Raw genomic sequence first — 23,774 nt, 5'->3', positions numbered from 1 at the left:
ACGGGGGATCAGATCGGAGAACGAGAGACGGAGGCTCGACAAGACTAATTAGACTAATTCGATAATAATTCGGCCAAATTCGATGGAATTCACTTAATAATAAATTAAGAAAATAAATCTGCCCCCGTGTGAAAAAGCCTGTCCCTTGTCAATATGTGTCCCTAATTAAGAAAACGAGCATGCATTGTTAGAAGAATAAAGTTTGTGTTTGGTTAATAGAGTCAGATAACTAATCCGAACAATTTGGTAAAAAGCTACATTTGTAATATAGTTTATCCCCTAAAAATTTATAGTTTAATTCCTAACAGCGTGTAAACACGTGCCTTTCTTGGACAAGCTCGAATAAACTCGTCTTTTTTGAGTTTTGGTTAGTATTTGGACTGTACTTGAAACAGGCTTTTTCTTACTTTCACCATTTTCACGCTACCCTTACAAAAAAACTGTGGTGGCCACTCTCCAAATTTGGGTCATTATGAAAAGACAAGGGCAGCACGGCGGCGCAGTGGTTAGCGCGTGTGCGGCACAGTTCTAAGGTCTCGGGAACCTCCTGTGTGGGTTCAAATCCAGCTACCGGACTTCCTGGTCGGAGTTTGTATGTTCTCCTCGTGCTTGTGTGGGTTTCCTCCCACATTCCAAAGACATGCAATTCAGGTGGATAAGCCGGTCCAAATTGTCCCTAGGTGTGAATGAGCGAGTTGTCTGTCCCTGTGTGCCCTGCGATTGGCTAGCAACCAGTTCAGGGTGTCCCCTGCCCACTGCTTGCTGGGATGGACTCCAGCACCCCCGCGACCCTACTGAGGCTAAGCGGTACAGCTAATGAGATGAGATGAGATGAGGTGTTTGAGGAGTATTTTAGGAGTGACAAATTGCATAGATTGAGAAATGACGGTTTGGTTAGTATTCGGACCGTACTTGAAACAGGCCTTTTCTTACTTTCACCATTTTCACGCTACCCTTGCGAAAAACTGTGGTGGCCACTCTCCATATTTGGGTCATTATGAAAAGACAAATATTGATTATCAGTGATTGACAGTTGTTTACTTATTTTAAAAATGAATTGTATGCATCATCGAGAATGTGTGAGTACATTACACATTTGAACAAAATGAAGGCAGCCCAGTTGTTGGTGAAGGGGTGGGGTGCTAGCTGCCAGCCGGTGTAGCAGCTGTCAAAATGACATACCGGGAGTGGGGGTCGTTTTTGGAATAAAATATATCATACACGGGGACTCCGCATTCCAGTACATGTAATGGAAGCGGCTTAACTTGCAAAATAGAGTGAAAGTGCCGCCGAGGCTTATCGAGTAGACGAGTCGAAACAGGTGCTCCATTTTGAAATACAATGCATTGGTACCCTGTGTTTTGCCGTCGTTTATCACCCGTTTCCCCTCGAGTCATGGTGGAAAAACACGGTAGTAAGCTCGATATTTTACCCCAAAACGCTTTTATCGTGTGTAAAACTCGGAGTCGGGTGAACCGGGGGGTTGACGGATCCACGACAACAAACATTTGTGGCCCCTCAGCCCGATTGAATGGAACCGGCCGAATGAATGGAGACTCGCTACGATTATCGTACAAAACACGCTATAGCCCTCTTTTTAAAAACACGATATTCAACTCGACAACTCGACTTACCTTGATATTTCCCTCCTTTGAAATGAAGCTCGACACAAATCAAAGACGCGTTAATAAATCCTCACGCTCGCCGAAACGCTGGCGAGTCCCATTTAGCGAATTTGGAGACGATCGGGTGGAGGAGGAAGGAGAAGAAGAGGAAGTGGAGGTCATGATGGGGGGTGCATCTTCTTCTCCCCGAGTGAGGACAGTACACGCCGATTGTCAGTGGACAAAGCTGCCTCGTCTACTACCGACTACGGCGAGCAGCCCTAGCGGCGTGGCCGCGCGTCGACGCCATTGAAAAAGGGGGAAAAAAAACGTGGTAGGCTATTGAAAAACCCTAGAAATATCAATACTATGCTATCACTTTCTCCACTTGATGCTTACCTTTATTATATCCTACAGCAGGGGTGTCAAACTCATTTTAACTCGGGGGGCCACGCGATAGAACAAACGTTCTGTCGGGGGCCGGACGAGTAGATGAAAGAGAAAGAAAACGAAGGATAAAGAAATAAGAGAAAGAGGGAGAAAAAGGAGAGAGGGCGGGACAAAGAAAGAAAGAGAGAGGGAGAGGGTGTGAGAAACAAAAGAGATAAAAAGAGAAGTCGTGAGAGGGGGAAGGAAAGGTAGAGGAAGAAAGAAATCCAAGGAGGAATAGAAAGACAGAAGGAGAGAAAAGAGAAAAGAAAGCGCAAAGGGTAGGGAGAGAAAAGAGAGAAAAGGAAAAAAGGAAGTTGGAGCAAAAGAAGTTAAAAAGGCACACAGAGAGAAAGAGACAAAGAGGAACAAAGGAAGAGAAAAAGAGAGACACAAAGAGTGAAAGAGACAGACAGAGAGTGGGAGAAAAGTGGTGGAAAAGAGGAAGAGAGAGAAAGAAAGAAAAATAACAGGGGTATCAAACTCATTTTAACTCGGGGGCCAAATGATAGAACAAACATTCTGTCGGGGGCCGGACGAGTAGATGAAAGAGAAAGAAAAAGAAGGATAAAGAAATAAGAGAAAGAGGGAGGGAAAAGGAGAGAGGGCGGGACAAAGAGAGAGAGGGAGAGGGTGTGAGAAACAAAAGAGATAAAAAGAGAAGTCGTGAGAGGGGGAAGGAAAGGTAGAGGAAGAAAGAAATCCAAGGAGGAATAGAAAGACAGAAGGAGAGAAAAGAGAAAAGAAAGCGCAAAGGGTAGGAAGAGAAAAGAGAGAAAAGGAAGTTGGAGCAAAAGAAGTTAAAAAGGCACACAGAGAGAAAGAGACAAAGAGGAACAAAGGAAGAGAAAAAGAGAGACACAGAGAGTGAAAGAGACAGACAGAGAGTGGGAGAAAAGTGGTGGCAAAGAGGAAGAGAAAGAAAGAAAGAAAAATAACAGGGGTATCAAACTCGTTTTAACTCGGGGGCCACACGATAGAACAAACATTCCGTCGGGGGCTGGACTAGTAGATTAAAGAGAAAGAAATAAGAGAAAGAGGGAGGGAAAAAGAGAGAGGGTGGGACAAAGAAAGAAAAAGAGGGAGAGAGTGTGAGAAATAAAAGATACAAATTCATGAGAGATGGGGAAAAGAAAGGGAGAGGAAGAAAGAAATCCAAAGAGAAATAAAAAGACAGAAGGAGAGAAAAGAGAAAAGAAAGCTTAAAGGGTAGGAAGAGAGAAAGAGAAAAGAGAGAAAAGGAAAAAAGGAAGTTGGAGCAAAAGAAGTTAAAAAGGCACACAGAGAGAAAGAGACAAAGAGGAACAAAGGACGAGAAAAAGAGAGACATAGAGAGTGAAGGAGACAGACAGAGAGTGGGAGAAAAGGGGTGGGAAAGAGGAAGAGAGAGAAAGAAAGAAAAATAACAGGGGTATCAAACTCATTTTAACTCGGGGGCCACACGATAGAACAAACATTCTGTCGAGGGCCGGACTAGTAGATTAAAGAGAAAGAGGGAGGGAAAAAGAGAGAGGGTGGGACAAAGAAAGAAAAAGAGAGAGGGAGAGAGTGTGAGAAATAAAAGATAAAAATTCATGAGAGAGGGGGAAAAGAAAGGGAGAGGAAGAGAGAAATCCAAAGAGAAATAAAAAGACAGGAGAGAAAAAAAGAAAAGAAAGCTTAAAGGGTAGGAAGAAAGAGAGAGAAAAGAGAGAAAAGGAAAAATGAAGTTAGAGCAAAATAAGTTAAAAAGACACAGAGGGAGAAAGAGACAAAGAGCAACAAAGGAAGAGAAAAAGAGAGACACAGAGAGTGAAAGAGACAGAGACAAGGGGTGGAAAAGAAAGAGAGAGAGAATTAAATACAAGTACAGTGCCTTTGTTCGAGGCACCTTTCTTTGGCAACATCAATTGACATATTTCAACCTGCAGCTTGTTTTTCTCCTGCGCTTCTCTGAGTGTTGTCTCGCGGGCCGGACTTAATCCCTTAGCGGGCCTGATCTGGCCCGCGGGCCGCCTATTTGGCACCTGTGTCCTATAGTATAATGAAAAATTATCTTTTACCTTTTTAAAATCATTTCATACTGATTCCCCCAGACAGTAGATTTGAATATATTTCATTGTACACAGATAAACTTCTGGTGCAGAATGCAGGATGTTTTGTTTTTTGGGGGATGTCATTCCCTTTGAGAAAATGTCAGGATCTTACAAAACCTCTTCAGGGCTATAAAAAAGAGATAGTATGGTTGCCAATTGGCACTTATTTGCCGAGTTTATTATCAAAAAAGTAAGAAAGAAAAATAGAAAAAAAGGAAATGAAATACTTGGGTTCACATACACAGAACAAACGAAAAAAAAACGGGAGGAAGAAGCAGAAGCCTGACACCATAGCCCACAAGTGTCAAACAGGCGGCCCGCGGGCCAGATCAGGCCCGCTAAGGGATTGAATCCGGCCCGCGAGACAACACTCAGAGAAGCGCAAGAGAAAAACAAGCTGCAGGTTGAAATATGTCAACTTCATGTTGCCAAAGCCAGGTGCCTCGAACAAAGACACTGTACTTGTATTTATTTATTTTTCTTTTCTTTTCTCTCTCTCTCTCTTTTCCACCCCTTTTCTCCCACTCTGTCTCTTTCACTCTCTGTGTCTCTCTTTTTCTCTTCTTTTGTTGCTCTTTGTCTCTTTCTCTCTCTGTGTCTTTTAACCTCTTTTGCTCTAACTTCCTTTTTTCCTTTTCTCTCTTTTCTCTTTCTCTCTTCCAAACCTTTGCACTTTCTTTTCTCTTTTCTTTCCCTCTGTCTTTCTATTTCTCTATAGATTTCTTTCTTCCTCTCCCTTTCTTTTCCCCCTCTCTCATGACTTTTTATCTTTTGTTTCTCACGCTCTCTCTCCCTCTCTTTTTCTTTCTTTGTCCCACCCTCTCTCCTTTTCCCTCCCTCTTTCTCTCTTTTCTTTATCTCTCTTTTTCTTTCTCTTTAATCTACTAGTCCGGCCCCCGACAGAATGTTTGTTCTATCGTGTGGCCCCCGAGTTAAAATGAGTTTGACACCCCTGCAATAGCCCAGTGGAAGCGAATGCAAGATAAGAGCAAATAAGACTCACGATGGAGTGTGCCCAATGGGCGGGGCTGTATCCGTGGTCACGCCAAGCTGAAGGTTCACATTGAAGGAATGATTTTACTGTTTTTTTTTTAGCTTTTTTTAAAAAAAATTGGTATTTTAGTTTGTCGGAAAGTTTATTTTGTCTTTTATTAGCATATTTTGGTATTGGAGTAATCCAAAAGTAATTGAAAGTAATCAAGTTAAAGTAACCCTACCCAACCCTGTATGTATATATATATATATATATATATATATATATATATAATGTATATGTGATTGATGTTGTCAAGCTGTTTGGATTTAATGTTTAAAATTAACTTTTTGCGGAGCACCAAAAGATCGTGTCTTACCGTTGGCAGCTCGTTGTAGACTGCCAAAAAACCCCACCTTCCTGTCGCAAAGTCTAAAGCCAAACCAAACCTTACCCCATACCAGCAGGTGGCACTGTTGGACTCATCATTGCAGGACACTTATACAGAAATTATACAACATATTTCAGTAGGAATTTCAATAAAACAAAAGTTATTATTACACCCGTTATATATATATATATATATATATATATGTATATGTATATGTATAGCATACCTGCCAAGTACTACGGTTTTGCCGAAATGAGTACGGTTGGCGGCGCAGTGGTTAGCGCATGTGCGGCACAGTTCAAGTCATGGGAACCTCCTGCTTGGGTTCAATTCCAGCTCCAGACTTCCTGTGCGGAGTTTGTATGTTCTCCCCGTGCTTGCGTGGGTTTCCTCCCACATTCCAAAAACATGCATTTCAGGTGAATTGGCCGGTCCAAGTTGTCCCTAGGTGTGAATGAGCGAGTGAATTGTTTGTCCCCGTGTGCCCTGCGACTGGCTGGCAACCAGTTCAGGGTGTCCCCTGCCCACTGCCCGATGATTGCTGGGATGGGCTCCAACCCCCCCGCGATCCTACTGAGGATAAGCGGTGCAGCTGATGAGATGAGAGGAGTACGGTTTTCTTTAACCCACTACGGTGATACGGTGCCATCACAGAAACTACGGTTTTCCCCTTAAAAAATAAATAAAATGAAATCGTAAAAACATCCCACCGCAAGATGAAGACAAAGTACCATTTCAAACAAGGGCTATATCAGCACTGTCGGTCGTCTGGCTGCATATCCGGGCAAGTCTATCGACCAAAATGCTTGGCAGCCTGATGACTAGGAAAATGATGATGACATCATCTGGATACAAGTGAAACAGTGTGACCCATTCGAAAGAACAGTTGAAAAAAAATCAAAACAATGCACAATGGAGAACAATTAATGATTAGGCTGTAGCTTGTATAACATGGAGAACATTTGGATATCATTCATTTTGCGAAAGTGAATCAACCCACGCTTGTTTATGGCTTTTCAGTCACTTATTATCTGCTTTTCAGCGGATAAAAAAGGGGGTTTTGGAGCCCATCCCAGCCATCTCCGGGCAGTGGGCAGGGGACACCCTGAGCTGGTTGCCAGCCAATCGCAGGGCACACAGGGACAGACAACTCATTCGCTCATTCACACCTAGGGACAATTTGGACCGGCCAATTTACCTGAAATGCATGTTTTTGGAACGTGGGAGGAAACCGGAGTGCCCGGAGGAAACCCACACAAGCACGGGGAGAACATACAAACTCCGCACAGGAAGTCTGGAGCTGGATTTGAACCCACGACAGGTTCCCATGACATGAACTGTGCCGCACAAGCGCTAACCACTGCGCCGCCGTGCTGCCGCTCCTTTAGTATGTTTATTGCTTAAATATATGCCGAAGTCATTTAAGTGAAATGGGGAATTTCGAAGATGAACAGCAATAAATACATTATAAATTCTATTTTGGAATAGTAGTTATCGTAATCAACAAATGATTAGAATCATGGCCGCATGTATTCAACATATTTGTCAGTTTTAGCTGAGAAAAAGTCAAATACAATTTCAATCAAAAAATAGGGGTACCTGTTGTACATATATATAAGGTTTTTCCCCCACACCCTTTTCACCCTTTAAGCCCTAACCAATTTTAATGCCTGAATTATATAACATATCTACTATGTCTGTCTGTCTGTCCAAATTCCATATATTGACCAACAGCCAGTGATTCATACATTTCCATTAATTAAATGCAATATTAAGGAAACTATTGTTGGAATAAAGGTAAACCCATTAAAAATCAAAAGCTTTTTTGTAAAGGAACTTTATATGATGTCGGTTTCAGAACCTGGTAGTAGTATTGGTACTAATGACTACTCTAAAATGTGGTAGGCTATTGAAAAACCCTACAAATATCAATACTATGCAATTACTTTTTCCACTTGATGCTTACCTTTATTATGTCCTACAGTATAATGAAAAATTATCTTTTACCTTTTTAAAATCATTTCATACTGATTCCTCCAGACAGTAGATTTGAATATATTTCATTGTACACAGTGTTTTAATTCAGAAAGGGGGATGTTGGAATTATTACTTTATCAATACACACTTACATTAGTAATCTGACTCCAATTTCTGACCTTACCCAAACGCCACTCATCCAACAATATGCGCGCTCGTTCTGCAATAGAAAGGCATCAGGAAGCCGGCATTTCACACACGAGTGGATTTATTCCTAACACACAAATCTAATAAAAACAACTGGGTCTCAGGTCCCTCTCAATGCAATCTTGTGCGTCTCTGTTCCCACGAGCAGGCGCACCCCCCATCAGAGTACCCCGGAATTAATTTATACTATACAATATGCAAATAGCACAGCAACAAAACATTCTAGCATAATTCTATTGGCTATGTGTATACTGCATTTATCCCTAACTCGCTCTGATTGGTCTTTCCTCTCCAGCAGGATCACGTGTTGGCCCCACCTGGTTGTGGTTGCAGGCCTTTGAGTCATCAACCTGTTCGGGTAGTCACCGTTTTGTTCTAGAACGGTTTCTTCTAGTTCTTGCACCACACATCCTGTTTCATCCGTCACGCGCTCATGCAGATAAGCAGCATCCTCTAACAAAACACTCTATGCTTATATTTTGATTCCTTTTAGGGAAAATTAGATTATAGTCAATCAGCTTTACTAAACTATTATTATTTTTTACTGTAAAATATCACATCCCTTGTTGCAACTGTGCTCAATAAAATATTAGTCAACATCTGTGTCCAAATTAGTTTGAGTGGTGATACCTTTTTAAACCAACATTTGGTTTGAAACTAAAGTAAGTATGTCGACATTTGACTTCACAAACCATTCATCGGTATTACTATAAGGTATCTAGCTTTGTGAAGCAAAGTGAGGATAAAAACATATGATCAAACCAAACTGGTGCTCCATCCATGACCCCAAAAACCAGGAGCCTTAAAGTGATAAACTTCTGGTGCAGAATACTGCCACCAAAAACGCATTTAACACCGTATTTCGAGGATGTTTTGTTTTTTGGGGATGTCATTCCCTTTGAGAAAATATCAGGATCTTACAAAACCTCTTCAGGGCTATAAAAAAAGAGATAGTATGGTTGCTACGCAGATGACACTCAACTATATCTTCCGTTGGAGGAATCTGCCACACTAAATTGTGGAAATTTGGAGGCCTGCCTCACTAAGATAAAAGAGTGGATGTCACTCAATTTCTTGCGTCTTAACTCTGAAAAGACCGAAATGTTAGTTATTGGTCCATCTAAATGCCGTGACTTACTCTCAAAAACTGCTGTGAACATTGACAAATGTCACATCACACAGAGTGACTCAGTTAAAAATGTAGGTGTCATATTTGACCCCGATCTGTCCTTTCAAACACATGTGAAGAAAATTACTAGAACCGCTTTCTTCCATCTTTGCAACATTGCTAAAATTCGTCCTATGCTGTCTCAGTCGGATGCGGAGATTATAATTCACGCGTTTGTTACCTCCCATCTCGATTACTGTAATGCACTACTCTCCGGTCTCCCGAAGTCCAGAATCAAGAGTCTTCAGGTGGTACAAAATGCTGCAGCGAGGCTATTAACTAGGACAAAAAAGTCCGATCACATCACGCCGATTTTGGCTAACCTGCATTGGCTCCCTGTTAGCCTAAGATGTGATTTCAGGGTTCTCTTAGTATTACACAAAATCATACATGGACTTGCACCCTCATATCTTTCAGATCCGATTTCCCCCTATGTTCCGGTCCGAAGCCTTTGTTCTGAGAGCGCCGGTCTTGTGGTGATCCCAAGAGCCAAGAAGTGTTCCGCTGGTTCGAGAGCGTTCTCCATCCGGGCACCGGTGCTGTGGAATGCTCTTCCCCCTAAGATCCGTTCTGCAACCTCAGTGGAAATGTTTAAATCTAAGCTTAAAACACACTTCTACTCTATAGCATATGAATAACCTATACTTTTCGTGGACAATATCTCTGTATTATTTGTGATTGCAACATCCTTTGCTGTCTGGTCATCCTGAAAGGGTGGTGCCACACGTGCGGTCCCTTCATTTTCCTCATGTTGAGGTTTTTGAGATTTTCCTTGCCCTCATGTTGGTTCCAGATCAGGAGATGGTGTAATAATAGTCTGAAAAAAATAGTCTGTGTACTAACCTGTGAAGCCCTTTGAGACTCTTTGTGATTAAGGGCTATACAAATAAAAATGACCAGACTTGACTTGCCAATTGGCACTTATTTGCCGGGTTTATTATCAAAAAAAAAAAAGAAAGAAAAAAAAGAAAAAAAGGGAAATGAAATACTTGGGTTCACATACACAGACAAAACAAATATCAATACGGGTAAGCAGCATTTGATGTTAAGAATATGTAGTGGCTTTGAGGAACAACAGCGACCAAAACATGACATACATAATTCGGCCGCAATACATAGCTATCGCTTCTTTTTGCTCTCCTTTTTAGACTTGGGTTTAGTTTGAAGCACTGCTCCCTTGGGTTTCTTCACGTGATCCGCTGCCTTGCCATTGCTGGACTCAGTCTCCTCCTATACACACAAAACTAAAGATTATTTGAAGAAAATGGCAAAACACACAAAAAAGGAAAAATAGACCTTTGTAGCATTTATTCTTAAAATATTTTCAGCAAACATGAAAATAATGGATCTGTGTTATTATGAATCAATAAAAAAATAATTATTTGAGATTACATTTGGAAAAAATAAAGATTTTAGAATGTGATGGATTTGAAAGTATCACGTTCTTAACAAGCTAAACAACCGTTAGATCTCCTCTGAACTGTATTTCGGTCCGATATTTAGGCACTGTCCAGCCTAAATCCAATGCATGTTTTGACTGATGTACAGGGTTGGGTAGGGTTACTTTAACTTGATTACTTTCAATTACTTTTGGACTAGTAGCCTAGATGGTAAGGCGCCCGCTTTGAGACTGGGAGGTCGGTGGTTCGCGCCCCGGCCGAGTCATTCCTAAGACTTAAAAAGTGGTCGGCGGCGCCCTCTGTTGGCTGCGGCTGCATCGGCTCGCTACAACGGGTCAGGTGCAATCGACATTTCGTTCTGTGTACATTGTTACACAAAATGACAATACAAGGAAATTATTATTATTATTACTCCAATACCAAATATGCTAATAAAAGACAAAAGAAACTAAATATGAATACAATTACTAAATTTTGTGCAGGCTTGGGGAGTAACGGAATACATGGAACGGCAAAAAGCTGTTTGGATTTATTTTCATTTTGTTTCTGTCGCATTTTATGTTAGTTTTGCCGGAGATCAAAGCCAGGAGAGAAAGCTTACCACGTGTTGTGAGTCATCATTTTATTCATATTTAGTTTCTTTTGTTTTTTATTAGCATATTTGGTATTGGAGTAATCCAAAAGGGGGCGGCAGTGGCTCAGGAGGTAGCGCGCTCATCTTTGGATCAAGAGATGGCAGGTTCGATTCCCTGCTCCTCCATGTTACATGTGGAAGTGTCTTTGGGTAAGACACTGAACCCCTAATACCCCCAATAAGCAGGTTAGCGCCTTACACGGCTGCACGGCCGCTATTGGGAAATATGAAGCACATTGTAAAGCGCTTTGGGAAGTCTTGACTTGAAAAGTGCTATATAAATGCAGATCATTTCATTTCATTTCAAAAGTAATTGAAAGTAATCAAGTTAAAGTAACCCTACCCAACCCTGCTGATGTAGCTGCATTAGCAACTAGCATTAGAAACGAACTCGACCGACGTGGTGGCGACTTGCAAGTCGACTTTAGCATACGGCGTAAGCGGGAATCAATTGATTGTATTCTAAACAAGCTTAAATGAAAACTTTATTTTGAACATTAAAATAAAAACAGAACAAAAACAATGAGTCAACAACAAAATAATATTACATAACATGTGCGAAAAGCGCTAGTCAGAAGCAGATGCTTATTTTCCCTACCCCTTTATCTTGTAAATTATTCCTTCATTCTAAACAGGAAGTACGCTTTTTGGGATTTTCCGGTTAAATTAAGCAATTATTTGACCTTTTTTAATCTGTCAAATTAAAGTGTGATATTTGATCATCTCCACTTTTGGTCTCGTAATACATAATGTTTCCGAAAAATCCTTTGATATTTAGATATCACAGAAAGTACATGATAAAGGCAAATAAAATGTTGAAAATATTAATGTTGAAGATAAAAGGTTTAATCTTTCAATGCCGAATGAATAAATTCAAAGCCATTTTGATTATGTAAACATTTTCACTGATGTTTATTAGGGGCCGGTCACACAGCCGTTTGCGGCTGAATCACGGCTAAAATTTTGCGTTTTTTTTTGCCCGTGGTTGCCCGGGATGGAAAATGCGCAAAATTGGCCAACCCGCTGTTCATCGGTGGTATGCCCGCAAAATAGACGCCGGCGACTGTTCCGCTTCCTCATCGCGTCATTTCTGCGTCATTTTCTCGTGTGGACCACGGGTATAAAAGCTCCCGAGCCGGTGTTGTGCCCAAATCCGACTCCTACGCAACACCCACACCGCCCCACCCCCTCGCGTAACTTTTTCATCCACGTTAACAAACGCATTTTGTAGAATACGATCGCACTTTATTGTTTAAATAGACGCGTTATATAGACTAGGATCTCCCGATTGTTATAATTAGCTCGCTTTATAGTTTTAATAAGCGTTTTATATAGAATACGATTGCTTTCGTTGGAAGCGCAGCAGAATGCGCGTTCACGCGAAGGGGGGAGGATTTACCATTCGATTACGTTCACAACAAAAACAAAGACGGAATGGTTTAAGTTGTATTACATTTCCAACAAATGCAAGACGAAGTGGTTTAGGTTATATGTTCGCCATTACATTCCCTATAAGTGAGATAAAACGAGGTAAAAGTGGATGTATTAGCGAGGGGATGCATATCTCGGCACCGGGCTGTAGAAATCATAACCGCACAAGACACAGTCCCGTGAAGATCAAGATTTCAAGCTATGGCATCATTTTTATTTTATTATCTTGAAAAGAAATGTCAAGAAATAAAAATGGATTAAGACGAGGTCTCTACGCTGACGGGGGCGGGGGGGTTGTTAAGGGATATTGTTCTATCTTCTTTATTATTTATTAACCTTTATCGATCAGTTCATAATACGCTACAAAGCTTAGGAGCCGGGACTCTTACTCTCAGCCAAAAGGCCAAGCTAAGGTCCTAGCATTAAAGCCTTGCTGCGACCATTGAGAATGCACCGAAAGATTTATTCGAAATGAAGAGAAACTACGCTGACGGTGATCCATGTTCACCCCTTGACGTCTCGAGCACAACTGACGTGTGCTCGGCATTCGCGCTGTTTATACGCGGAGAAAGGCGTTTGACCGTCACACGCGTAACACGCTAATTTCACGTAATAACACCGCGATACAGGCGCAGAACATGCTATTACCATGCTCCACCCACGATTACCCGCTGAAATTTCCCGTCCTACCCATGTGTAACCACGCCCTGGCCGCGGCCAGAGCACGTCATTCTGCGTCATTTCCGCGTCATTACCTCGTGTTGACCACATGTGCGGCACGCGGTTTAACACGTGCTCAAACTTTTGAGCAGCTCAAAAGTTTTGAGCGCGGCCAACCACGTGAAAATTTCCGACCGCGAGTAAAGCACTGCTCTATCTCGTCTATATGGCGGTCTCTGAACGTCCAACAGCGCCCAAAAGCATCTGCTTCACGGCCAGAAATTTCTGGCCGTGGTTCAGCCTCAATACGCTCGAGAGAGGCTCGTGAGAGGCTGATTACCCGTGCTCTGAAGAATTAAGGAACGGAAAACTTTTTAGCGCTGCCACCCGCGCGCGAAATTCCGACCTCGTGTTGAGCACCGCTGTATCTCGTCTGAATGGCGATCTCAATGCGTCCAATAGCGTCCGCCTCAAAGGCAGAAATTTCTGGCCGTGATTCAGCCGCAAATGTCTGTGTGACCGGCCCCTTATGCACATCACCTGAGTCCATAATCCAGCCCCTGCCAAACAGGCTGAGGCATCCTTTTAGTCATCAACCTTTCGATCTCCTCTTACTTCCTCTCAGTCGCTTTACTTCCACATCCTCTCACATTTAGTGACCCTATAACTAGGGTTTGCGATACCTTTCGGTCCCCCGGCCCCCTTTCTTTGCCTTGCTGTCTATTAGGGGGTGGAGATAGAGAGGAGAGGATCCCCAGTGCCCTCGCTCCCTCCACTTTAGTCGCCTCTTACGACACGCAGCGGACCACGGTGGGAGAATTCTCACACCTCCCAGGGGGCCCCCTCACCACAGGACAAAATTGAATCATTTAGATCCAGATAGACGTTTTAGACATATTTACCAGTACTTACAATTCCCCTTTAAAGTTACTTCGTTTTACTACATTAAACTCTATACATTCCAAGCATTACAGAAAAATTGCTCAATAATTTATAAAGATGAAAAAAATGATGAAAGGAAACTTTTAAATTTGGCGGAAGTGGGGTCCAGTGACCAAAAATGCATTTTCCAATACAGGTATTTAAACATCACTCTCAGACAATCATAAAGAAATCTGCTTCATAAGACTGCAGGTATGATATAAGCAGGATGAAAGACAGATTCTTACCTTTTCATTCCCTTTGGAGGTGGGAACAATGATTGCCAGGATACAGATGAGCTGGAAAATGGCGCCAAGAAAGAGGCCGTAGCGTAGGAGGCTCTCGAAAAAAGTTGGCTCAGGGATTTCTGGGGGAGACAGGTCCATTTCTGCAGACATATTGTCTTTTTGGGGGGAACACAATGGTAAAGGGTTTTACAAACAGTGTGCAAGGAGACCTTGTTTAGTGTGCTGTGGGAAATTGCTCAAGTTCATCTTTGCTAAAATGCGAGTAATGGTTCAGTATCATAGCCTTCTTCCAGTGATGAGTCAAGTAACTGCAATATTCATCCATATCAGTAGGTGGCAGCATACTAGCCACTCCTTTGCACATCTGTTCTCCTTTGCACTATCGTACTCCAGTGTTATTGTTATTGTATACAGTAGTGACTTGTTTACCTGACTGCCCATTTTGCACATCTGGTTAGCTGCTCCTCTTGCACTCTTTGCACTACTGCACAATACTGTACATAGCTATAATTATTTAGTATATTATTAGTACTTCAATACTCCAACTCAATACAACATTTTATTTATATCTGTACATTCAAGGAAACTGTGCGGGTCAGATGTATCGACATTTCGTTCTGTGTAAAGTATATTTGAATCTGAATCGGAATCATATTACTATTTTTTTTTCTCTTAATATACTAATTAACTCCTCATGACACTCACTACAGGGAAATATATTTAATAACTTATTTTGTTTGATTAAGCTGTTTAAAGGGATACTGTGCGTTGGCACCTTCTACTGGTAAAAAACAAATTGATTTAAATGATAATTAAATATTTATATTTATTTTAAATTACACGAGGCTCACCTACAAGGAGCTAGCATGATTGTATTCTAAAACTAACCCCCAAAACCAAAATCCTTGCAATAGGCTGAGCGAAATTATGAGGAGGAAAATGGTGCAGAAGTTTGTATTCTTGCTTGTGCTTTGTGGCACTCGTTTGCAGTTGCACCGCAAAATACAGCAACATTTATTGGTTAAATATTACATAGTGTCTCTATAACGGTACATTGTATAAAATTGGACCACTAGATCAGACTGTATTGTTTAATGCGAATAAAAACCAATGCCAAACTACCTTGGCTGGCAGCAAGATAGCAAACAAACATGGCAGAGACTACTAAGTATGGATTTTGCATCGTAAAATAAATTAAAATGTATTATCTTGTGTATCTTATGTATCTATACATTTTACTATAAAGGATTTTATACGATTAAATACAAGTTACATTTATCAAATAATTATACAAATTAGCATTAGCATGATGGTAGGAAAAAATAAATGTTCCGATTATTCAAACCAATGTTTTTTTTTTTTTACCGGTTGAAGGTTTTTTTGTACAACTAGGTGGCATTAAATATTACACACCATCCCTTTAAGAAAATACTCTTAAGAAATACAGTACAGGAATCAAGCAGTATGTGATTATTGTTTCAGCGCAAAAATAAAATAAATTAAGTCTAAAAAAGTAAAAATATTGCACATAATGTTTCCGATTTTAATAATAAAACCGATTTGACCCACTGGCAAATCATTTTTGCTCATTTCATGTATTTGATGTCGTTTTCTTTTAGGAAAAGAAGATTTAAAAATGGAGGAAAACCTTACAAAAATCCAACGTTACATTAGAATTATTAATCAAAAGGAAGGGCAGTGCTAAAATTAAATGGACTGAACCATTCCAAGGCAGCAGAATATTTCCGACGCCTCGTTGTTCACATTTTTTCCCCGCTTTACTTTTTAATTTGTTTTAATCTAGCGGTTTTCATCATATTTAAACATATACTGTACTTAATAAGTAAATAGTGTTTTTAAAATTATGTAATTTTACGGCGAGTTTGGGGTGAATTTGGGGGTAGTTGAGCACCCCCATAAACTAGTTACTGAAATGCTGAAATGTAACGATCACCAAAGACCATCATTTCAGATAATATTTAGATTACTAATCTGCGGTTGAAGCTGTTTTATTCTTATAAGAGTAAAATGGGTACCGTAATTAAATATAGAGTAGCTGCCAAAATACATGTTATCCTCTTTACGACGCTACTTCTTGTGTCCTGAACGCAGCAAAAAAACTAAGCGGCTCCGTTTCTAAGCAACTTTGGTATTTGATCAATGGAAAAACTTACCAGAACAGGAAAATCGTGTCTTTTTCTTAATATATTGTAGATAAAAAAACACAGCCAGCAATAACTCCTAGAACAATAAGTAATCTTTTGGAAAAGTCGGCAGACGGAAGAAAAATCCTTTTACAGGAAGTGACGTTTTAAACAACTTCCGTTTCCGAGTTAACAAGCTCTTGCAGAGATTTATATAGAAGACTAGCTAGGACGCCCCCCCTTGAACGACGTGCTTACTGCAAGCCTAAGCTAGTCGGGTCAAACTATTAGAATCTTCAAGTAAATGTGGACAGAGCCAAACAAAAATAATAAAAAAACACATAAATAAAGCCTGCTTATTGTGCTGCCAATGGATGCACTCAACATCGTACCTTAGAGTCCCAGAAACCTAGAATAACCTTTCATAGTGAAAGATTTTTTATTTTATTTAATTGACTATAAGGGATTTAATATACCGTAAGTTCCGGACTATAGAGCGCACCTGATCATAAGCCGCACCCACCACATTTTAAGAGGAAAACTGATTTTGTACTTACACAAGCTGCACCTGTAAATAAGCCGCATGCAACCCACATTAAAACATGTAACACAATTACAAAATTATCCCGCGGTTGTAACCGAATATAAAGTACACAGTCCAAAAACCACAGCCGGCAAAATGAACAGAAAATGATACCGGTACTTAAGGTTTGATGCAGACCTGCAGAGTCCGGGTACCTGTTGAAACTAATCCAAGGAAAAAAAGTCTATATTTCCAAAGGTAAGGGTGGGAGGAATATTTATCCACTATTATCCGCCGTGACAACAGGTCTCACTCACCTTTACCCCACTTCATGTCAGGACCCGTTTGCTCCGCCCCTCTTTTTTAATTCGCAAAACATATCAGAATAAGTGTCTCAAATAAATACTTTACAAAAATATACAGGTGCAAATACATATTATACATGGGTTACACATATTTACAAAGAAAGAAGTTACACCAAGAGAGTTTTCAAAGCTTTAACTTTCATCCCAAACCATGCCTGTGAAGGGTAGCAAAACGCTACTAGCAACACGCTCGCAACGCAGTAATCGGGTCTGTTAAAAAAAAACATACCGTACTTGTAGAAACCACGGTAAACCGTCTTCATCTTCCTCCATATAACTGAAGTCATCAAAGTCGCCTTCCTTCAGTATGGGAAAGAGGCTTTGTCATATAGACGTCGTCTCACGCTCGCTTATTCAAAAACACGCTAGCAACATGCTCGCAGAGTAAAGTTTACGTGCAGTAGCTCTGTTTCCATCTTTATCAGACTGCTCGATTGCTTTTAGCTTGAAAGCTACGTCATGTGCCTTTCTTATTGCAATTTACATGGTGAGGATATGTCTACGCTAATTTAATTTGTGCACAAGCTAAGAAGTTGCAGTCTTCCTCGGCGCATATATTCCACCGGTCTAAATCTTACCTTTTGTACTCGAGCGCCGCTGTTAGAAAAGTTACATAAATTGGCCGCATCGCTGAATAAGCCGCAGGGTTGAAGGTTTGGGCAAAAAGTAGCGGCTTATAGTCCGGAATTTACGGTAATACAAATTAAATTTTGTCGAATGCAGTGGGGATTTTTCACAGAACGCTGAAGGTCGCGCCGTTCGAAGTGTAAAGTGTTTTGGCTGCGGAATTTTGATAGCGAGGCGCTGACGAGGGAATTAGGCCTTGTTTTTGGCATTGCTTTGAGCTGATAAGCTTTCTTGTTTTGAGCCCTCTAGACGTGGCGGCGTCTTCCGGGGAGGAGGAGTTCCTGGCCCGCCCAGGGGGAGGAGTCAGACCCCCCAAGGGGTAGGGGCTGATGCCCCGACGTATCAAAAGGACCGAACCCGGAAGATGGACAGGAGAAGAGACGGACAAGATCGGAGACAGACGGGAGCAAGGCTCGACAAGACTAATTGGACAATAATTCGGCAAAATTCGATAGAATTCACTCAAAAAATAATTTGAGAAAATAAATCTGCCCCCGTGTGAAAAAGCCTGTCTCTTGTCAATATGTTTTCCAAAAATCAAGAAAAAAAACACGCAGTGTTAGGAGGATAAAGTTTGTGTTTGGTTAATGGAGTCAGATAACTAATTCGAACAATTTGCTAAACGCTAAATTCAGAATATAGTTTTTTTCCCTAACAATAGGTGAAATTGTTTTTGGGTCCGTTTCCGCTCCAGTACCTCTTGGTGGTTTACATTGTTTTAATGTTTTTTTTTAATATAAGGCTGCACCACAACACTGACTCAATTCCCTTAATTTCAAAACGGTTCTCTTTCAGGGTTTCTACGATCGTTTTAGAGTTTTAACCATTGAAGGATGGCACAGTTCATGTCATGGGAACCTGTCGTGGGTTCAAATCCAGCTCCAGACTTCCTGTGCGGAGTTTGTATGTTCTCCCCGTGCTTGCGTGGGTTTCCTCCGGGCACTCCGGTTTCCTCCCACGCTCCAAAAACATGCATTTCAGGTGGATTGGCCGGTCCAAATTGTCCCTAGGTGTGAATGAGCGAATGAGTTGTCTGTCCCTGTGTGCCCTGCGATTGGCTGGCAACCAGTTCAGGGTGTCCCCTGCCCACTGCCTGGAGATGGCTGGGATGGGCTCCAGCCCCCCCGCGACCCTACTGAGGATAAGCGGTACGGCTGATGAGATGAGATGAGATGGGACTATAAAGGATTTAATATAACACAAATTACATTTGTGGAATGCAGTGGGGATTTTTCACAGGAGGTTGAAGGTCGAAGTGCAGTGTTTTGGAAGGAGAATTTTGATAGCGGGCCCCTGACGAGGGAATTAGGCCTTGTTTTAATAAACGCTTGGCATTGCTTTGAGCTGATGAGCTCTCTTGTTGTGAGTCCTCTCGACGTGGCGGCGTCTTCTGGCGAGGAGGTGACGTTGGCACCTTACCCGCCCAGGGGGAGGAGTCAGCACGCCCATGGGAGGAGTCAGCACGCCCCATGGAAGGGGCCGATGCCGCAACGTGTCAAAAAGACGGAACACGGAAGACGAAGAGAGACAATACAGACAAACACGATCGGAGAACGAGAGATGGGAGGCTCGACAAGACTAATTAGATTAATTCGATAATTCTGAAAAATTTGATGCAATTCATTTACTAAATACTTTAAGAAAATAAATATGCCCTGTCTCTTGTCAATATTTTTTCCCTAAAATTAAGAAAAGAGCACGCATTGTTAGGAGAATAAAGTTTGTGTTTGGTTAATGGAGTCAGATAACGAATTCGAACAATTTGGTAAACGCAACACTTGTATTATAGTTTAATTCCTAATACCCTTCATATGTCAAGTGACCGTTTGTATATGGTCACTTCAGTGAACATCAAAACCAGATGAATAACTTCTTTTTTCTAATTGTGTTTTTCTTTTTTACATATTTTATAGAATCAGTATTTCTGTTGTTGTTTAAACTGCCGTGTGTGTGTGTCTGTGTGTGTGTGTGAGAGAGATATAATCATTTACCTTTAATTGCAAAATAAAACAAAATAATTGTGAAAAAAAGTCTTTCAATATCCCCTTAACGCAGAATTTGAATTGTAATTTTTTTTATATGTTCAGTTTTATGTGTCAAAATTTAAATGCAGCTGTTTGTAACTTGTATAATTGCCCATAAGATGTAGTTTTAATAAATTGGTCGTTTTTGATCCTGTTTTTATATTTTTTAATACATTTTCCTTAATGACAGCACGTGTTGACAAAATGGTTAACTGCATAAAAGGAGCTGCTTATGATTTATTTTCAATGCCTATAGGTTTCTTTAACAGTGACGATGACCCGACCAACATGGCCGTGGCACGCCCGTTAAAGCGCCGACGCATCGAGTCTACGACGTAGATCTGTGAGCTGTCTGTGAGCAAATGCAGAGAAAATGCTGCCCTCTAACGGTGACTTGAGAACTTAAATTTCGACCCACGAAATCATATTTGATGCCATCAAATAAAAACATAAAAAATACAAAACAAAAATAGCCTCTTGAAGTACATCTATTTTTCATTTTCGTTTGAACAACTCCCCCCAAAATACCCAAGATACAATAAAATTTGTAATTGATTTGATATGGATGGTAATTTCTATATTTGTTACAAAATATCCCTTACCACCCAGATTCATTACGCTTAGTATTGCAACAAAAAGATAAGATAAAATAAATAAATAAAATAAAAATCACAAACGCAAACAAGTGATTAAAATGATCACATTTTAGAAGAAAATATTTGGAAAAAAAAAGGAAAAGAGTTTCATATAGTAAGGCGCCCGCTTTGAGACTGGGAGGTCGCTGGTTCGCACCTCGGCCGAGTCATACCAAAGACTTATAACATTGGTAAAATGGCGGCGCCCTCTGTTGGCTGCGGCTGCATCGGCTCGCTACAACGGGTCAGGTGTATCGACATTTCGTTCTGTGTACATTGTTACACAGAATGACAATACAAAGGAAATTATTATTATTATTATTATTATTATATATATATATATATATATATATATATATATATATATATATATATATATATATATATATATATATATATATATATATATATATATATATATATATATATATATATATATATATATATAAAATATGCTAATAAAAGACAAAAGAAACTAAATATGAAACTAAATATGAACAAAATGACTAAATTCTGTGCAGGCTTGGGGAGTAACGAAATACATGGAACGTCAAAAATGATGTCGGCATGCTGTTTGGATTTATTTTCATTTTGTTTCCGTCGCATTTTATGTTCGTTTTGCCGGAGATCAAAGAGATCAAAGCCAGGAGAGAAAGCTTACCACGTCTTGTGAGTCATCATTTTATTCATATTTAGTTTCGTTTGTCTTTTATTAGCATATTTGGTATTGGAGTCATCCAAAAGTCATTGAAAGTAATCCAGTTAAAGTAACCCTACCCAACCCTGATTATTATTAACCAAATGACTGTACCGATCACACAGCACATTGATGCTAAATTACCAGTAATAACAAACATGTAATAGTGTATTTATAGTCCTATAGTCTAATCTTCTCTTATGCCCTTCTTAACTCTCCCCCTGTAGAATTATGCGATCTTATAACATAATTCTACAGTTTAAGGCGATCATTTTTCCAAACATGATATACTAACAGCAGACTCTCCTGCATGGAATGCATTCTACTTCTGGGTGATGAAGTGACCTTTCAAACACTGGCCCATAGGATAATTTACACCCGGCAAAAAGCTTTTGCTTATTATGACAGACTCAATTTGGCATGCTTAATCCTAATCGTGGTGGAAAGTTGACACAATGTCCATGCATTTTTGACATCGGATCATGAACATTTTTGGCATGTTACAAATCTTATACCAAATCATACATGGACTTGCTCCCTCATATCTTTCAGATTTAATTTGTAATTTTCCTTACGGGTCTGAGCGTTCACACAAAGTCGGTGAGCAACGCTTGAAACTACAGTGAGCAACAGCAATCCCAAGTGTGGCAACTAAGTTATTATCAAACATGTCCAAAACTTGACATCAAGTTACATTTTGCTGAGTTTCCGGCAATGCAAAATTATTTTTCTCTTTTGAATGAATTGACTCATGTACTATTGCAAAGGTTGTACGGCCTACAAACGTCATTCGATTTTACAACAATTCTTTCACCAGATTTCCATTTCTTTTTTTTCCGGGTATCTTTTGTCGCATAATACTAACATTTTGGGGGGCTTATTTAGTCGGTTGTAAGATACAGAACTGTACTTAATCACATTTTTGAGTGGAAGTACAATGTTGGCAACAATATTCTGTTGATATAATTTTTTGAATGCAACACAAACTTTTTCTTCTTTTTTCCGTTTTTTTTTCTACTTTTTTAAAAATTCCTTTAAAAAAAAATCTCATTGTATTTATTTTTTCCGAGCTGTTACTTTTTTCTTTTTGTTCTCTATTTACTTTTTTCCTACATTTCTTTTTTTTCTTTTTTTCTGTCTTTTTTCTAAATTTTTCCTTCTTTTTTCTTTTCCTTTTGTTTCTTTTTTTCTCAGCTTTTCACTACTTTTTCATTTTGGTATTTTTTTCTTTTTTGTTCTATTCCCCCCTTCCTTTAATTCATTTTGTGCATAATTTTACATAATATTTGGTCATGTTGGGATTAAAGAAGCAAAAACAACCTGAAGAGCCGTTTAAGACCCGAAAGAGCCGGTTCCTTTTAGTGAGCCAAGCCGAAGAAGCCGGTTTTCGACATACTCTACTAAGGTTACTCAACTTTGTTCGACTTCAAAATACCGCATTTAGGACACAACGTCAGGGGAACCCGTGTATTTTTACCTCCATGCACTGTAACTTTGACTTAAGTCGCTTCTTAATAAGAAATTTTGAGCCCTCATTTTTGTGCGCTGGCTAGATTTTCTTGTGCGCCGAGACACTGGTCCGGAGCCTTCGCTCAGAAAACGCTGGTTTACTAGTGATCCCAAGAGCCATGAAGAAATCTGCAGGTTGGAGTTCCCCATTCGGGCCCCGATGTTGTGGAATGCTATGCCCTCTGAGATTTGATCTGCAACCTCAGTGGAACTGTTTAAATCTAGGCTTAAAACACACTTCTATTCTCTAGTTTATTAATGACCTATATTTCATGTTGACCATATCTGTGTATTATTTGTTGTTGCAACATCCATTGCAGCCTGGTCATCCTGGAAGGTGGATTACCCTCCTGTGCGGTCCCTTCTCAAGGTTTCTTTATTTTCCTCATGCTGAGGTTTTTGAGTTTCCTTGCCCTCATGTAAGTTTTAGATCAGGGGATGGTGTCATAATAGTCTGTGGTTTGCAATAATCTGTGGTCTGTGCAGCCCTTTGAGACTCTTTGTGATTAAGGGCGTCACAAATAAACATGACTTGACTTGACATATGCTCATATCGTTATAATGTATATTTTTATATTTACCTTAAGTGTTTCTGTACTAAAATATATTTATTTCAATCTACTGTATTGTTTTAGTAGGGTGAGTTCCACTAAGAATATATATTGAGTTGAATAGGGAACTGTCATTAAAAATAAAAACCCTCAACCCCCCAAAAATTCTGAAATGCAGCAAAATAAGTAAAGTAAGATGTGATTTCCTTGCCCTCATGTTGGTTCCAGATCAGGGGATGGTGTAATAATAGTGTCGTGTCCAGCATGGTCGCCGTGGCAACCGGCTGGCCCCGCCCCCTGGGCAACAGCTGAAGCTGTTCGCCTAATTTGCGCGTTTGCTTCTTAAGTGGGGTTTGAGGGTATTGCGGGTGCTGGCTCATTGCATTTTCTGTCTGCATTTCCCGTTCTGTTTTGCTCTGTCCTGTTTGGTTTGAGTCGGAAGAAACCTGTGTTTGCACGTTTTTAGTTAAAGCCTGTTTGTTCTGTCTTGTCCCTGAGTTTTGGACGACTTTTATTTTGTCAAATAAAAGTTTTGATCGTCAACGCAATTGAGTTCTCCCTTCCTGCCTCCTGCCCCCCGT

The 23,774-nt window shown here is 40.3% G+C and overlaps 2 protein-coding genes across 3 annotated transcripts in view; both read right to left on the bottom strand.

Annotated features, from left to right (window-relative positions):
* LOC148364819 (proto-oncogene tyrosine-protein kinase Src-like) overlaps positions 1 to 2,100 on the bottom strand; it is a 51,322-nt gene extending 49,222 nt beyond the window's left edge. The window contains exon 1 of one of the 2 annotated variants that reach the window (XM_088339014.1): positions 1,635 to 2,100. The gene's annotated coding sequence lies outside the window, so the exon portion shown is untranslated. The remainder of the gene's footprint in view (positions 1 to 1,634) is intronic. The other variant, XM_088339013.1, reaches the window with a different exon arrangement.
* A 7,631-nt stretch (positions 2,101 to 9,731) lies between these two features.
* manbal (mannosidase beta like) lies at positions 9,732 to 16,438 on the bottom strand. The gene is made up of 3 exons (XM_088337274.1): positions 16,293 to 16,438; positions 14,119 to 14,273; positions 9,732 to 10,054 (listed from the first exon to the last, which is right to left on the bottom strand). The coding sequence occupies exons 2-3, from the start codon at positions 14,266 to 14,268 to the stop codon at positions 9,944 to 9,946; spliced, it is 261 nt and encodes an 86-aa protein (XP_088193400.1). The 5' UTR covers positions 14,269 to 14,273; positions 16,293 to 16,438; the 3' UTR covers positions 9,732 to 9,943.
* Between the last annotated feature and the right edge of the window lie 7,336 nt (positions 16,439 to 23,774).

This window comes from Urocampus carinirostris, chromosome 6 (genome assembly GCF_059441175.1).
Source record: "Urocampus carinirostris isolate Australia breed hairy pipefish chromosome 6, RoL_Ucar_1.0, whole genome shotgun sequence".
Taxonomy (NCBI): Eukaryota; Metazoa; Chordata; class Actinopteri; order Syngnathiformes; family Syngnathidae; genus Urocampus; species Urocampus carinirostris.
This window is presented reverse-complemented; position numbering and strand designations above follow the sequence as displayed.